Source organism: Acromyrmex echinatior, chromosome 12 (genome assembly GCF_024713525.1).
Source record: "Acromyrmex echinatior isolate Ae372 chromosome 12, ASM2471352v2, whole genome shotgun sequence".
Classification (NCBI taxonomy): domain Eukaryota; kingdom Metazoa; phylum Arthropoda; class Insecta; order Hymenoptera; family Formicidae; genus Acromyrmex; species Acromyrmex echinatior.
The window spans coordinates 8,974,158-8,992,338 of record NC_141863.1 but is presented as its reverse complement, the minus strand read 5'-3'; the positions used below and the strand labels follow the sequence as shown (position 1 = coordinate 8,992,338).

The 18,181-nt window shown below is 29.9% G+C and overlaps 1 protein-coding gene and 1 long non-coding RNA gene across 2 annotated transcripts; both read left to right on the top strand.

Moving 5' to 3' along the window:
- The first annotated feature begins 699 nt into the window (after positions 1-699).
- Positions 700-18,014, top strand: LOC105143200 (Transmembrane 4 superfamily). Its single transcript, XM_087412052.1, has 7 exons — positions 700-706; positions 1,362-1,443; positions 11,805-11,862; positions 13,309-13,497; positions 13,570-13,737; positions 16,024-16,230; positions 16,299-18,014. Exons 1-7 carry the CDS (start codon positions 700-702, stop codon positions 16,458-16,460), a joined length of 873 nt encoding a protein of 290 aa, XP_087268178.1. The 3' UTR covers positions 16,461-18,014.
- Positions 1,518-9,536, top strand: LOC147907804 (uncharacterized). The gene is made up of 2 exons (XR_015546896.1): positions 1,518-6,138; positions 6,211-9,536. It is a non-coding gene; the product is annotated as an uncharacterized LOC147907804 (long non-coding RNA).
- Positions 18,015-18,181: the final 167 nt, after the last annotated feature.

Below are 18,181 nucleotides of genomic sequence, written 5' to 3'. Positions count from 1 at the left end.
AATTCATATAATTTCTTTTAATAAATATAAAAATAAAACTTACATTTTGATCAAACAAGAGTCACGCAAAAATTCCATGCTATTATAGTAACACAGTACAACACGCATTTCTTCTCGTGAAAAAATGAAAGAGATTATGAAAGTAGACATAAAAAAAATTGCGTGTTTCGGCATTTTACCAGATCAAGTTAACGTATTTTATGCAGCCATTTATTGTATTTGCTTTATACAGGCTTTTTACAATTATTTTAAATTATATAATAATTTTTAAAATAAATAATTGACGTTTTTGCATGTGAAATTATGCGATGAGTCCGAATAAAAAAAAAATTGACAATGAGAATTATTTTTTTTCATATATTTTCAAATTTTTATTATTATTATACAAAAATTTGGAAATATATGAAAAAAAATAATTTTCAATTGTTTTTTTTGTATTAAAAATTTAAATCAATTGAGACTATTTTTATTGAGAAATACAGAATTTTTTACTCTATAAGAAATTGTTACGTTAATATTTTTTAAAATTTACTATGGGATAAAAAAACCGATAAAATTGATGTTTTTAAAATGTCGAGGAATTGCAATTAGTATCACGGCTAAACGGTTCGCTTTAAAGAAAAACAAAAAATGGGTCGTTATATTTTTTTAAAAAACACTTTCGCGGAGTATAAACAATATCGAAGGATATAGGACAAGATGTCATGTCGGTTTTCGAAAGAATCACCCATATATGTATATATCAATAGTAGATAGTGACAACGCTCTACAATTATCTTTAGGTCTTGCAGGCCCTTTTGGACGAAAAAAAATGCACAAACTCTGATTAAATCTACTGCATGTATAATAGATTTAATCAGAAAAGTAGTAGACTCAAGCAGAATTTTGGATCGATTTATTTCCCATCAGAATTTCAGTTGATCCAATTAAATATTTTTCTGCCTAAAATGTAGGATCCTTAATCCGATGAGTTATGAATGAATGAAAACTAGACAGATGGACGCAATGATGAACTGAACCTTCCCGCTTTTCCGGAAACAGCGGACGTATAACCGTTTCCGGAAAAGCAGTCAGTTGACTGGTCGTCCACGGCGCTCCTTGGGCGCATTCAGCGGACTGAACTTGAGTCCACTGAATGCGCCCTTTAACGCGCGCAGCAGGCAGTGCCATCACTGTCGTCGCGCGTGAACGCAAGTAGGACAGAAGAAGTAAGTTGCAAGGGTCCACTGTCCACTTAGCGTTCGATCACCGTGGCGACGGTGAGCACGCAACACGCAAGCACTTCGGGCGGGACTCGCCAGCGGTCTGTGGCCAGCGTGCGCAACGATCCAAAACAGTATTACGCTTACGCTATTTATAAGTGTTTGTAAGCGAGCACGTACAATGGGACACGCGTTCGTCTGTTTCCGTTACTGCCTCGTCGCTGGTGCGATCCTCCTTGGCGTAAGTTCTCGTTGATTCTCGTAAAATGTAAACTGTTTATCCACAAATCCAATCATTGCGGCACTGATGTCAGTATTGTCCCCTTCCGCATCCTATCATGTCTCATTCGATCGAGATCAGCACATTCTGCACGTTCGCGAAGAGCCTAATCATCCGGCCTAAATTCGTAGCTGTTTGTAGCTCATATATTTGTCATCGCAGTATTCGCAGCTGTTTATCTTGCCTTCGTGTTTTCGATCGAGATCCATTCAGCGTGCCATTATTGTGATCATTCGCGCAGCCGTTGCCATTCGGAATAGTTCGGAGATCGCGCGTGCATTCGTGCAATGCCGTTGGTGGGGCTTCGTTCAAGGGAGCGGCGCCAATTCGTTTCTTTGCAATTCGCAATTTGCGTGCAAGCGTGCAATGCCAATGGTGGTAATGTTGGGGAAATATACAGTAGGGGTACACTACGGGTGCTTTCCATTTGATAACACAAGTCGATGCAAGTGTCATTCTATCTTTGTCACTCTCTGAATGTCAAGTGGTCTGTTTTCTGTTCCTGCACTAGACTGCACTAGAACTCTCTTTCTCGCTTTCGACAAACATATACCTATTTCACTTTAATTTCCAAAAGTGTACACTAGTTTGGCCACTGAAAACAGACTTAAGAAGGATAGAACGACGCTTGTGTCGACTTGTATCGACTTGTTATCAAATGGAAAGCACCCCACACACGTGCGTCTATGACTGCAGTCAAAGTCTCGCTACAAATGCTTTGAAGCATTTGATGGATCAATTAGAAGAAAGAATTTTACAAATTGACCAATTAAAAAACGCTTCAAAGCGTTTGCAGCATCGCGTTGACCGTGCCCTATGTTCGAGCAAGATTAGACGTTATTCTATTGTCCGATTCACTACCCTTACAACGCTTAAGAATTATTTCATTCTTTTTATTTATCGATGTTAAACAAGGACAAACGATATCCATGAGTATCAAAGCTCCAGACGATTTCAACCTATCAGAAACATACACTAAAATATTCAATTTCTGATAGGTTGAAATTATGTTATTTCTGTTGCTATCGTTATTCTTTCGCATTAGCTGCGTTCAGAGAAAATTAATCACCATTTAGTGATTCTTTAATATTGGGTCATCTAAAAAGTATCCGCGGTTTTTTGTCACTAGATGTGTGTTGATGGTCATATATCTAGTGACAAAGTACCGCGGATACTTTTTAGATGACCCAATATGATTGATTCTTGCCTTTAATCCTTCGTCTAATAGTATTTTTCACTGATGCGCACTTAGTATACTTTAAAGCCGTTGTATACAAATCGACGTAAAGCTGTACGTTTAATAAAAATATAGAAACGAATTAAATCGCGAAATCCTCAATACATTTTATTGTGGTATTTAATATCACAATATGATAAGATATATATTGAGTATTTTATTAATTGAGATATCTCACTTTTACATTCAGGTTAGTGCAAAACAGCTTTAAGAATTGGAGTGCACTGAGTACGCTCCAATTCTGCCAGTGAAAAACGCTAAATGTAGGAATTAAAAGACTAGTCACTAAGCGCTAACTGATTATTTTTCTCTACTGAACGCAGCCATTAGATCTGTTTTTTAGTGTTGGTGCACATGCATGTGTCAGTGCAATAAGTTGAAGTGAAATAAATACGTTTGTTTCACTTCAACTTATTGCACTAGTTCAGAGAGTACAGCAATAGACCTATTGTGTCCGGGACTTAATTACTGTGAGCGTGAATCGAACCACGGTCATTATTGAGATGAATTGAAAATAAGAATTGATTATGAGGAAGGATTAAGAGAATTAAATTGAAATTGTTGTATGAGATTATTACGAAAATTTATCATTTTATTTGTTTTAAAAGCAATACATGGTGAGGCATTTAAAACAGGTTATAATATTAAAATAATTTGCTTGTTTTTAACAATAGAAAGAAAAGTGCCAAACAAAAGTTGTATGGTTTCAAAGGAGACATATTTTGGTCATGTTGTCTTTCTTCTAGGTGGAGGCGCTAAAAAGATATGAAGGTCACCTTCATTTTTTAAAACGGAATTGTATGATGTTTTTACACAATATGGTTCCTGTAATTATTCTGCATGTGAAAGTATTAAGTGATATAAAAAAACCAATAGTTTACGAGATATTTTATACTTTATTCTGTCATATGTTGACTTAAAATATTAAATATCTCATAAACTATTAATTTTCTTATAATCATATTTTAATATTAGGTGTTGGAATTAATTCGTAGCGTTTTACAAGTGATGGGAAGTACTTTCATTAATGTATTTTTTAATGCTCATGTGAAATAAATAACATTCTTTCATTAAAAACGCTACGAATTAATTCCAACACCTAATACTTTTTATGAACAAAATAATGAAATAAATCAAATGGAAAGAAAACACAGTTGCTTTAAAAAAATATGTATGCGAAATGGATAATTTTTTAAGTAAGCAACTATTTTATTATAAGCAATGTATTTTCTTTTCATTAATTGATTCATCTTATTATTCTGTTCATAAAAGTATTAAGGTACGAATAAAAAAATTAATAGTTTACAAGATATTTAATATTTTATTATAACACGTGATAGACTAATATATAAAATATCTCTTAAATTATTAGTTTTTTTTATATCACTACCTTAATACTTTTATGTGCAGAATAATTAGAGGAAGACAGCGTATTCTGTAAAAAAAAATCACATATTTCTACAACATTTATATAAGAAAAAATCAACAATTTAATAATATCAAATTCAACCGGATACCTCCCCGGATAATAATGATATCCGACTATCCGATCGAATAAAAAAGTCGGATAATACCGGATATTTTCCAGATATCTGGCATCCCTAATATTTTAGAATTCTGAGTATTCGAAAAATTATTATTTTTGTGATGACGTCATAAAACAAGATGTCTATATAGTTAATATCTATACACTCTGGTTAATGAAAGGCAACGAGAGTTGAAGGAAAACGCACTAATTGCGGAACAACCTCAATTAATACTTTATTCTGTTTAATTGTAAAAAATATCGCTTTGACGTCAGTGTAATAATGACATTATACAGAGTGATTGAAATTTGGTAATCTAAAAGTACTAAAAAGTGGGATTATTATAGCATGTGCCAAAATTTGGAATATAAATCAGAAATATTTCAACATTTTCGAACAGTTTCTGATTCGTCGATGTAAAGCGTCTATTGTTGTAGAAGGAAATCGAAAAGAAACATTTTCCAAACATATGTTTATATTATTTTTTTTCATTCTTAGGAAAAATAGTAGAAAATTAAAAGTAATAAAAAAGGCTCTGTACTTATAAACAAAAGGTAGTATAAAAGAAGGGCAAAGAGCCGATAACGTATAAAAGAATTTTAATTTAAATAAGCAAAATTAATACAAAACAATTAAAATAAAATAAAACAAACGTTTCAACTCCAATCGAGTCATTTTCAATGCAATCTTACAATAATATAAACATTGTTCTAAATTAAAAATTCGTACGTAATCTTACAATATTCTTACAATTCCTTAATATAAAATTTTTTCTTTCTGTGTAATACGCTGCGAGTCATTTTTATCAAGAATTAAGAAAATCATAAGAAAATTCTGGAAAAGTAACCGTAAACAAAAAGAATTAATATTAATCACATAAAAATTAGTAATATGATAATGTACCTTAATAAATCTGTTAAGAGTCCAATAATACACAACGAGAAAAAAATGTAAAATGTGGTCCATTTCATGGTACAAAAAAATAGTCTTTTTAATTTAATAAGTTATTATAAACAAATTCGCAAAGGTAACAAGCATCTGACTTACACGATATCAAAAAACGAAATGTCAAGCAGAAAAACATTATCGAGAACGGAAAACGGAAAAATAGGGGGAAAAAGAAAGAAGATGTTAGAAAGGAGAAAGAGAATGTATAATGTCAGAATACAATTCAGGCAAAGACTCTGTGTTTTATCTGTTTATTCCATGTTTCTGTTTTTTAATATGGACCATTTCAGATATCAACCTTTTATTGTATGAAGGCTCTATATTTAATATGTCCACTTTATCCCATTTAAAGTTGTGATTCTCCTCAATACGGTGATTGGAAATCACTGATTTTGAACTTATACTTACTTATATCTGAACTCTTATATCTGAAACATGTTCATGCAATCTGGTCTTTAATTGTCTTTTTGTCTGGCCAACGTAACTAACATCACAATCCTCACAAGATATTCTGTAAACTACATTTTGATTATGGAAGTGTTCCAACTCATCCTTTCCTCTCTTTATGAAATTTTTTAATGTGTTAGGAATGGTAAAAAGCAATTTACAATTAAACATATTAACAATAGGTGTAAATCTTTCAGATATCGCATTAACATATGGAATCGTAAAAAATTTTTTCTCAGTGTCATCCTTATTCTTATTCAAATTATTAATCTTATTAATGTGATAATTGATTCTATTATGAATAGTCGAAAAAATAAAACGTAACGGATACCCATTCTGTAAAAAAATCTTAATAGTGTCAATCAAATTATTTTGTTGGAATTTCGGATGACACAAACAAAAAATCTTATCTACGACTCCATAAATTACACCTCTTTTATGACAAAGTGGATGGTGTGAATGGAAATTAAGAAATCTGCCGGAAAAGGTTGCTTTACGGTATATATCAAAAATGAGATTCCGTTCTTCAATAATCAACATCGTATCTAAAAAACTTATTTTTCCATCAAGGCTAGTCTCCATGGTGAACTGCAATCTAGTGTGTAACGAATTAAAAATATCCAAACACTCTCAGACGGAGCGGCTAAGATAATATCATCAACGTATCGATAATAGAATAGCAGTCGACAAGGCAGCATTCCAATAGTCATTTTTTCAAAGTCCTGCATAACAATATTTGCAACAACAGGTGACAAAGGTGAATCCATGGGGGTCCCAAATAATTGCTTGTATATTTGTTTGTATATTTTTTTAATAGTAGAAAACGCTAACAGTGAGGCTACTTATTTCATTATCATCCTGTATAATCAGCTTTTCTTCTAAATATTTACATTACACATATACACATTTAGATATTATTTTATTCTAGTGATTTAATAAAAGTTCTTTATACTTGAAATATATACAGGAAATACAAACACATAACTACAAATATATACATTTTCCGAAATAAAAAAATTTAAACGTGTAGTAATAATCTGTTTATTTGAAAGAAATACAGCTTGAATTAGTCAAAAACTAATCAAAAACAGAAAAACAAAAACAGGCTTCAATTCTTTTGATGAAAAAAAGAGAATTAGATGAATTGTTGAAAAAGTCCACCTTGCACCGTAATACATCTATCGATTCTTCTTCTCAAAGATTGACATACACGCTCAAAGATACCAGGTGTGTTACATATTGTCTCGCATGAAGCAACTATTCGATTCCTCAAATCATTTTTATTCTCAATTGGGGTGGTATAAACCAATGATTCCAGATGCCTCCAAAAAAAATAATCCAAACATTTAAGTCTAGTGATCTAGGAGGAGTCTATTTTTGATTTTGTGACTTTGACTTTGACTTTGTCACTTTGTTTACGGTTGTGCGAATGTGAAGCAAGGCATATTTATGCAGGAAGATATCTCCAAAGCAATTCACCGTTTCGTCAAACATTTGCGAACATTCACCTGTATTTCGGAAACTAAGCCATTTAGGACACATATTTATTAGACTTTTTTACTTGAAATAAACCAAAGAATCGCTCTGTTGAGTATGGCAACATACTTAACTAACACCCTGTATATGTTCCAAGAATTAAAGTCTTTTACGATAAGATAAATAAATTCTTATTTCGAGTCGAAAGATTACAAGTTATATCATTTTTTTTGCAATTTAAGACAACTATCGTTGTGATATCAATGTGATAGTGTTGAAAGTAATTAAAGTACTGTGATGTATAAAGTTTATTTCAAATGGACTGTACGAGCGCCTCACCCATTTATAGATAAGATTTTGTCTTCTTTATTTATGATAACTCATCTGTTAAAACAGTCTGATAACACAATCTGCATCATTGCCGTGAGTTTGAGTACTGTTTTCGAGGAAGGAAGCGATACGAGCAAATTTCAACAAAATTGATTTTTATCCATGTCTATTTCTGTACGATTGTATATTATGATATGATTGAAATGTATTTTTCGTGAAGCGAAACATTTTGCATCTCGTCATTACATCTCGCAAAGTATGAATATCACAGCAAAAATAGAAAAGAATCATGTACACATACATATGTATGTGTGTTCGTATATGTTTTCTTTCTCTTGTATTTATTCCTCTCTATTGATACAATAGAGAAAAAGTAATAAGAATTGATAAATAATTTTTGCATTTTTTTTTAAGAAAAAATTTGAGAAAATTTATTATGATGTATGAAATTTGAGAAAATTTATTATGATGTATAAAATTATATATAGAATTATATATAGAATGTTATATAATTGTAGAGGAAAGCCTATTATATGAGACAGGCACCTAATATGAGGTAGCGGCGTTTCTGCTAAACTAATAAACGTTATCTATTGGTTCCACCATGAATTTATTGCTCTTGGATTAAAAACTATTTAATAGAAAATTCGTTATTAGATCATGTCATTGTAAAACAAGATTTTAAAATTTGGATGTTTTCAGTTTCATTGAGATGAGCATTTAAGCCTTGTTTATTATTTAATAAATAAATATTGGGCAATAAATTCTTCATGTAGTAATAGAGTAAGGTACTAATAGAAAAATATAAAATATGTTGAATTGTTTAATTACAGAAGTTAGATTTGATGATCGTAAAATCATAAAGCGTGGAAATCATAATATGAGATTCTCAGAGTATTCTAATATTATATAAAATAACCCATTCCTATTATAGTAAAAATCGTTGCTAAAGGTCCAAAATAAGATTCTTATTGTTTAACAATAAGGAGATATTAGTGATATTAATTCAAAATAATAATTACGAAGGGCATGTATGTATCTGCCACAACCAATAAACAAACAGTACAGAAAGGAATATTGTAAATTATGAAGCCAGAAACAAACAAGCTATGATGTCATGAATGATGTATGGCGTGTATGTTTGCTGCTAAATTTAATTTTCGTTCATTATTTATGATCAAAAATAATATTTTTCTCAAAAGTATTTCTATAATAAGTATTTTTAACATATGTGATCTGGAATTATAAATAATAATTTATATTCTTTTGTAGATAAGTTCTTTATTTTATGTATAATATTTGTAGGATTAATATTGCATCCAAGAATCTGTATTGTTGAAAAATTTGCACCATCAAAGATTAAATTAATTATTGTATTCTTGTAACATATCAAAACAATGACAAATTAAATGAGCTTTTGTGTTACTATTTATTCCGTTAATAAAAAATACTCTACTGAAACTTTCCAAACTTCATTTATAGGTACTATCATGAAAATTAAAACTTTTGCTTTACCAATATTTTTTATATTATTCCCAATATATTTATAACACCGTATAATTTATCAGCAACCCATTCTATACGTTTATGTAAATTTATTTCATCGAACACTAATGAATACAAAAGTTTTTTCTTGGAATACTTACTTTTTTTCTTTTAAAAAAATCAAATATTTCTTTCGTAAATCCTGAATTAGCGTTAATAATTTCATATCAACAAGATAAAATTTTTGGATGGGACATAATTTTTGGAAATACTTCTGACATAATTGTAAGCTTTTGGTGAAAAATAATGAAAGGTAATACTAAAATGTCATAAAAAAAATGAGAAGAAAAGTAAACAAAATTATTTCTACTGATACTTAGTAAAGATCAGTCTAGTGTCGATGCATTGGAAATTGAGTTTTCAATATTAATTAAATTTTATTTTTCATTTTTTTCTTTTTTTCCACTGAAATTAAGCAATTTTTCAATTTTTTATACGTTTTGTATTGTAAAATCATAGTGGCCACTACGAAAAAAATCTCATAGCTATTCGGCAATTTTTTTGTAGATATAAGATACTTAAAAGAACAAAAAAAACGTAAAGAATACATTTTTATTTGTGATTTACATAATTTTTTTTAAAAATAAAAAAAGGAAAAATTGCTAATTTTTACATTACATCATCATACATTAAATCATTTAAATCATGTTTATGTGTTCCTTCAAAAATTTAGACAACTATATAATCAAATAGAGTTCGCAAAGATTGCACATTTTGGGCTGATTCCGACGAGCAACCTCCATTATCATTCGAAGCTCGGCGGCCAAGCGCTCACGTGATGCCCAGGAGCGTCCTTATATCAGAAATATACTGAAAGCGCACCTTCCGCCAAATCATTATTGAAACATGTTTTTTATTAAATAATTTATTTTTATTAACATAAAAATTTTTATTGTTAATTTATTAAGGAACAATGAATAAATTAATTGTGTTATAGAAATTTTTATGTTAATAAAAATAAATAAGATAAGATAATAATAAGAAGTTAAGATATACTTATATCTTAGCGTAGTTTTCTAATACATTACATAATTATGATAACGTACATTTCAACAATATCTTCCACATTACTCGTGAGGTACTATTGTAAGATGCATTTTTTTTAATGTGGTTTCCTCAGTAGGCCCCTATTCCAAAAAGAAGAATCGATATAATATGATATATAGTCGATATAATATGATATATAATTTTGCTTTCCTGCTAAGCCACATTCAAATTTGATTCTTCTTTTTGTAGAATAGGCCTTTTCTTTATATTTACAATAGGTTTTTTTTTTAAATCGATGATTCCTAAATTATAAAAAGGCTTATCCTTTTTATAAAAATTATTGGACCGAATTGATTTGTATGTGTATTCCGTTTAAATCTTATCCCAGAACAGAATTAAAATTTATTTAAAATTTTGGTTTGGAACTGGATCATTTAAATTATTGTAACTCGGAGAATTTTTAATGAGTTGCACTTAAATTTTCAGAAAATACTCTTGAATAGTCTTTAGTTGATAAATGTATAAAGATCAATTCTTTGACGCTCTAAACTAGGCAGCTCTCTTAGGCCGGTATTCATAGTCGATTCTTATTTCAAGATCGTCTTAAGTAATGTCTTAAGACGTTAATGTAGCCCTCTAATTGGTTCTTGATTTCTTAAGACAGTACTTAAGACGGTCTTGAATATAAGATTTGATTAGGAATACCAATCTTAATAGTACAATTAGTAATAGAATTACAAGAACAAATGTAAACAAGATCAAATTTAAAAAAAAACAAAAGTAAACATGAAACTACATTTTATTATAAAAATTATTCGGTATTTACGAATAGCTATTTTTCTCAAAGATGTATTGATCGTGAAGAGTTTGAGGCCCAATCACTCATGGTTTCAATCACTAGATTTCATGAATTCAAAGGATTTTTATTTGAAAATATTTAAAGTTCATTATTTATAAAATTCTTAAGAGAGTTTTAAGAGAGAGTAAATGGATGTATAATATTCTAAGAATTCAATAGAATAAAACAAAATATGAAACGGAAGCTGAAAAGATCAAGATAGTAGTAGATAATTTTGAATTATTTTTGTAAGTATATTGTGAGTTGTTTACTTTGTTTTTCTTTGTTTCTCTTTGTTTTGTTGAATTCTATTTGTTCCATTGTTTAATATTGTTAGAGCATTAAAATTCCTGCTATCTCAGAAACTAAGTGTTTCTAGATTCATGTTTATATGAACTTCAAACAAATTTTTTTTTATACAAACACATCCCTCTCTCTAAAATATAAATATTCAAGTATAAAAATTATACTGCAGTGATGGGATTCTTCCGAGAGCTCTGGACTTCCCAAAATTCACAAAGATGTTCCCTTTGAGAATTATTATTTCGTCTATTGATAGTCTTCTTTATTCATTGGCCTCATTTTTGCACAATATTATCAAAGACAATGTTCCTAAACCAAGTAGCCATATTGATAATAATTTTAAATTGGTTGAAAAACTTAATGGATTTTGTTTAAATAATAATTATTCGTTGATTTTTCTTGATGCAATATCATTCTTTACCAACATTCCTTTAGATTAAAAGCTATAAAAAGTATTTAGATGGCATTTCATTACATATCGTTATATACCAAAAGACGAATTTTTTAAAGCTTAAAGATTAGTATTAGAGTCTACTTTTTTTACCTTTGATGAAAGAATTTACAACCAGAAATTTGGAACACCCATGAGTTCTCCATTGTCTCCCATCATTACAGATTTGGTTATGAAAGATTTAGAGTGCAAAGCTTTGGAGAGATTTGGAACTGAGGTATCTTTTTATTTTAGATATGTTGACGACATTGCGACTGCTATTCCTAATCACTTCATTGAAGAATTTTTAGAGGTATTTAATTCTTTTTATTCAAGGTTGCAGTTTATTTTGGAGGTTGATTGTGACCGATTGAATTTTTTGGATGTGATTATTAAGGCGAACGGAACATTAGAATTTAATATTTATCATAAATTAACTTTTTCGAGAAGATATCTCAGTTTTTTGTCTCTTCATCCTCTTTCATAAAAGAGAGGTGTTCTTATGAGCATAATGGACAGAACTTTTTTGCTATGTTATCCAAAATATCATAAAGATAATTTCAATTTTATTATTAAGACATTTTTGGATAATGACTACCCTATTAACTTTATTTTTGAAATGATCAATTTACGATTAAGGTCTCTTTTAAAACGTAAGACGCTTAAACAAACAGATAAAACTAACATTGACAATAAAACAATTTCGTGATTTACCATTCCTTGTATTTATGACAATTTCAAGAGCATTATCAAAAATCATAATATTAAATTGTCTTTCTTTGAACAAACTTGACGGAATTATTAAAGCACAAAAAGACGTTCTTTCTCATAAGTCAAAGAAAAATATAGTTTACAAGATTAATTGTAAAAATTGCAATGCCTCTTATATTGGACAGACGAGCCATAAATTAAAGATTAATTCGCACATCTCTACACCACATATACTCAGAAGAATTTTAATTTGTAATTTTCAACCGTTTTAATATTTGACTTATTATATAAGGTAGAAATTTTTGTTTTTATGTTTTAGACTTATTGTTAGTATGTAAAGTAGGAATTATTTTTATATATTAACATTGAAAAGATCCTAATATAAAGATAAAACGTTTATTAAAACTTGAAAGACATTAAATATTAGCTATCATGAACTAGCGTTGATTATTAGCTCTTTATCCTTTATTATTGAAAATATTGGTATTGTACAGTGACAAACCGTCCTAAATTAAGAGAGACAGTTCCAAATTTTAACTCTTCATCTCACTTTACATCTTAAATTAAGGACATGATTATATAAATTGTCCCCTTTTTAAGTACCTATGTAAAAATAATAATTATGAATTAATAAGTATAAAAGTAATAAAAGTGAAAATAATAAATGTAAAATTTTCAACTGTAAATAAAAATATCTATGGGTTATTGAAAATATGTAAAGAAAATTTTATGATTTTTATATTAAAAACTCATAGATATTCATAAAATACATTTGATAGAAAAGTACAATTTTAGAAAATAATGTACTCTCGTAACTTGATGTATTTTTTTGTAATCTCATATGATATACATTAAGTGTTACTAGTTATTTACAAATACAATAATATGTTAATGTTTGTGTGTTTCGTTAACAATTATTTAAATAATGCTCATCTATTAAAATTTATTTATGGCAATATTGAATTATTTTTAAATATCCCTCTGCTTTCTTGATCATCTTAGTGTATTGTAGTATTTGCTGTGAATATAAAAAAGTTTTCTTCTACAGATTTCCGGCGCAATCGTGAGTGTGTTTGCCAGTTATTTCATTTATCAGCTGCACGAATATGGGTTGCTCACACCCAGCCATGTGTGTGAGTCATCTGCTACTTTATTGGCGATGGGCGTTATTACATGCGGAATCGGCTGGCTTGCCTGGCAATTCCTGAATTTTTCCAACAAAAGTCAAGTAATCATTGTAAGTTTACTTCTGGAATATTCAGGGAAGAATTAGGAAATTCAAAACTGATATGAATTGTTCGTATTCTAGTTTGCTATAGCAGTGGCGATCATCGTGCTGATCGAAACCAGTGTCGGGATTTGGGCCTTAGTGCGCCATGAACAAATAGACACAACCTTATCGTCCACACAACATGAAAAGATCTTTGCTCTTGCGGTCACGGACGAAAAGTCTATCTGGGACTACATGCAGTCCACGGTAAAAATTGCGCTCTCTCTCTCTCTCTCTTTCTCTCTCTCTCTTTCTCTCTCTCTCTCTCTTTCTCTCTCTCTCTCTCCTCTGCCCTCCTCCTTCCCCAGCTTCTCCTTCTCTGTATTGGCGAATTTGGCACACATACACTGACTTTGATCTAATACATGATGTAAAAAGACAGATATAGTGAGCCAATAAGAAATGCCCAGAAGTGCAGAACGAAGCGGAGCAAATGTACAGCAGTGTAGTGTATCACTTTGCAGCCATATTGAATTCTGACATCCTGGATAATTTCTGATTAGCTCTTTAGACGATTGCACATCTGTGGGAATGATACACCTGTCTTTTTACATGCTTTAATGCTGCCCTGACATGATGCGAGAACCACTTTAGTGTTACGCTACCGACGAGATACTATTAAAGACCGTCAACTCTGGGCAAATTTTCGATGGTACAAAAAGGGCCTCAAGGGGTAATTGAAGAACGCTGACATCGACAATTCATATAAATTTGCTTATTATTAACATAAATATTTGGCTCATACATTATTAAATTTCATTCATCACATTTCATGATTTATTACATAAATGTTTCATAAATAAATATGCATACTTGTAAAACTATAATATCTTACATATTGCAGAAAAATTACAATTTTTTCTCTGTTGATAATCAAACTTTGACGATAACATTGAAATCACAATTTTAAAGAAAAATCGATATTATTGAATTCTAAATACATAAATACGTCTACTAAAAAATACTACTACTAATAAATCATAAAATTAGTACAATAATATCAGTTTTTAACTTTTTTATTACTTCAATATTCACAAGGACGCGAACTCCTGTAAGGATGTTGGTCTTTAATAATATCTCTCGTCGATGACTATGCCAAATGCACTATCAGAAACGTCAGTGCAACAATTTCTTGAAATCATTTTTATTTATCTTCACGCTTCTACTATATCTCCTACTCACTTCATCAACGACACGCTAAACCGGCTTCCGGGTGAATTCGCTCCATTCTTCCTTGATTCTCTCTATCCCGTATTCGTTCTTTTTCTACTGTCTAACATTTTTACTTACAGGGGCCCCTATACCTTGCCTGTGTATACAACCTCTTTGATGGAAAGTTGTATACCCCTTGGCAAAGGGGGGGAGGAGGGGTGGGGATGAAAGTCATATTTCCTTCATCGGTCCATCTCTCCCTGTCTAAAAGTTATCAGACTTTATGTAAAGCAGAGAAATAATTACTAACTTTGACTGTTAATAACTTTTTAATAAGGATGCATCGGATCGTAAAATTATCAGATATCGGATATCCGAACAGACTGTAACATCAGATATCGTTATCCGATCGGATATCCGAGAAGGCAATTCCTTCGAGTCGGATATCCGACATTTTCTAGATTGCGGGAAAATGTCTTCTAAAAACAAAGAAAAAAAAAGAAAAATCTGTAGAGAAAAAAATTGTAATTTTGCAACAATATATAAGATATTATAGCATTATGAATATCTATACTTATTTCTGGAACATTTGTATAAGAAAAAAATCAATTTTTATTTGATATAAAATTTCAACCAGATATATTCCCGGATACTAATGATATCCAACTATTCGATCGAATAGTAAAAACCGGATAATATCGGATATTTTTCGGATATTCAGTGCATCCCTACTTTTTAACGAATAACGAGCCACGGCTAAAACTTGTTGGAGATCACTCAGAGTCATTGAGGTTGGGTTCTCTTTTATCAATTTTATCATCTATACAGTTTGTTTTTTAAACTCTATTCACAATACAATCGTGCTATACCTATTATTGAATAGGTTTTTTATGAGGGTGTGCGCGGGGTGAAGAGAGTGTAATATATACATATATATCGGTGAATACATATCTGTGTCTATGATTCCATTGATATAATTTAACATTATTATATATGGACGCGTCCATAAATTTAGTATATAAATGATTATACAGTTGTAAAAAAAAACAAATTGTATTGTGTATATAAAGATGCTTTTCAGTCTGATTAGACTCAAAGTAGCGTTCAAATGATGCTACAACAAACTCGTGTCTATTTTTTATTGTGTTTATGAAAATCTTTGATAAGCATTTCACAAGCTATAAAATATCTTTTTTAGCCAATTTGATTAAAACCATTTTTTTCAAATTTAATGATTAAGCACAGAGTCCTTTAGTTATATTTACGATAAAATAAGATATATGAAATGTGAGAAAAATTTAAATCGAGCTAACTTCGATTCGATTAATAATTTAATTTTAGTTACGATGTTGCGGAATAGATGGGCCTTCCGATTATCGTAGTGTAGATTCGATTCCTTGGTCCTGCTGCAACACGTCGAATCAGGAAAAGAACGGGAGTGCTTGCGCTACTATCAATAAACGTGGATGTCAGCACGTGGTTTTAAGTCGGACGAGATCGATCCTTCTTCATGTGTTTCTCCTCGCGTTATGCTCTGTGCTGCTACAGGTGCGTGTCTTTGTTCACCGAAATTCACGGATCACTCAACTAATCGAATGATCATCAATTGGTTTCAGATTTCCTTCATAGCGTGCATAACTTATTACGTTAGAATATACAAAGACAGAATGGAAAGGAGAGCGTCAGAGATGCGCACGTCTCTGCAAGATACGAGGGAAACAGATACTAAGAACAATCTTTTAAGTCAGTCGAATAATCCTGGCAGTAATAATCCTTAGCTAATGCTGCATATGACGAAAGACAGAGATGTGTGTCGCTTAAGGACATTGCGTCATTGTGATATGCGAAATACGTTTCGCATGGTGACAATATCAACAGTATATAGATATACTAGTGATATTAATATCCCCATTATACAAGGTGTTTCAGATCAATCGAGATATACTTCCGATTTTTTTTCACTCTCTAAATTCTTTGCTGTGGAATCTCACTTTAAAAGGTAAAAAAATTGAGCTAGCGTGGAAAAGAGTGGCTAATTTTCAATCTTTAAGGGCAAAATTTTAATTCAAAGTGACAATTCACTCTAAACATTTTAGAAAATATACTTTAGAGAGGGGAGGGGGGGGAGGACTATAGCTTGTGAATTTTTAATACAATGAATTACTTTGCAAATAAATCTTAATTAATATTTTTAATAAAATTACTAAAAAAAATTCTTTTATACATATTTAAAGAGATAATTTCTAAAAAGATTTTTTTTTTCTTAATTAAATTTAAGAAAAATTTTTTAATTCGTTGAGGAAAATATATATCTTTAAAGTATTTTTGACTCTTATTTGAATATCCTGTATAAAGAAAAAAGTTGAAAATATTCTGAAAGATGCCTGAATAATTTGCATCCTATTCTTACTGCCATTTTATAAGTAAATAGATGTTTATACTATGACAACATTTCTGTCTTAATACTATGATAGCATTTCTGTCTTTTTATTTAAGTTCCTAACAATACCGAGACTTAGTATGATTTAGTTAAAAAATAGTTAAAAAATTGTATTATCTTAGCAAACGTATCAAAATTCATATTTACATTTTTGAGGCCTTTAATTTAGTTTAATCTCTAGAATCAAATTAATAAAACTGAATTGGACATGTCGGAATGTTGTGTACAAATTTTTTATTGATGAAACAAATTACTATAAAAAAGTACCAAATATTTCAACAGGTTTAATTTGGTTCTGCTAATTTGGTCCTGCTAGATTATTAATAGAGGGAATTAGTTAGTTGTACTTAACATATTTCTTAGTGCAATAATTGAATAGATAATGAGGTGCACAGTGCAATCAATCAATCAACGATAGACACGACCAACAAAAGTAGAATAATATTAAACATCCGATATGAATGTACCATTTTCAAATCTTACATTATTCAGAAATATTTGTATTATATGATCCTCGATTAACAAATAGAACGTAATCGAACGAGTCAGAGTAAGCGACAAAAATAACATAATTATTAATTATGCGAATGTAGTTTTTCTATAATATTATTTTGATCTATATAGCTTTTAATTTGTAATATTATTTAGTTTATATTTTATCTATATATCTTTTATTTTAAATCCCTTTTAAACATTTTCTTTTAAACTTATTTTTTTGTTAATTTTGTATTTAAACTTTTTTCGTTATTTGCAATATATATCATTCAAATCTTTTATAATTTTCTAAAAATTAAGAGATCGATGACTGAAAATGAAAACTATTTTGTACAAGAAGTACGATTGTGTATTTTTGTAGAATCGTATAGTACGAAAGAAAAGAATGTTTAAATAATTCTGTTATTATCTGATCATTGTTCCTCACATATTTTCCTCTTTTAATTTATATTAAAATTAATTAAAAAGCTGATAAAAATTTAAAATGTAGTAAAGCATATGTTTTCATCTTGTAGAATAATAATTTCTTAAAATACATTGCAGAAATAATATTTTCAGTTTATT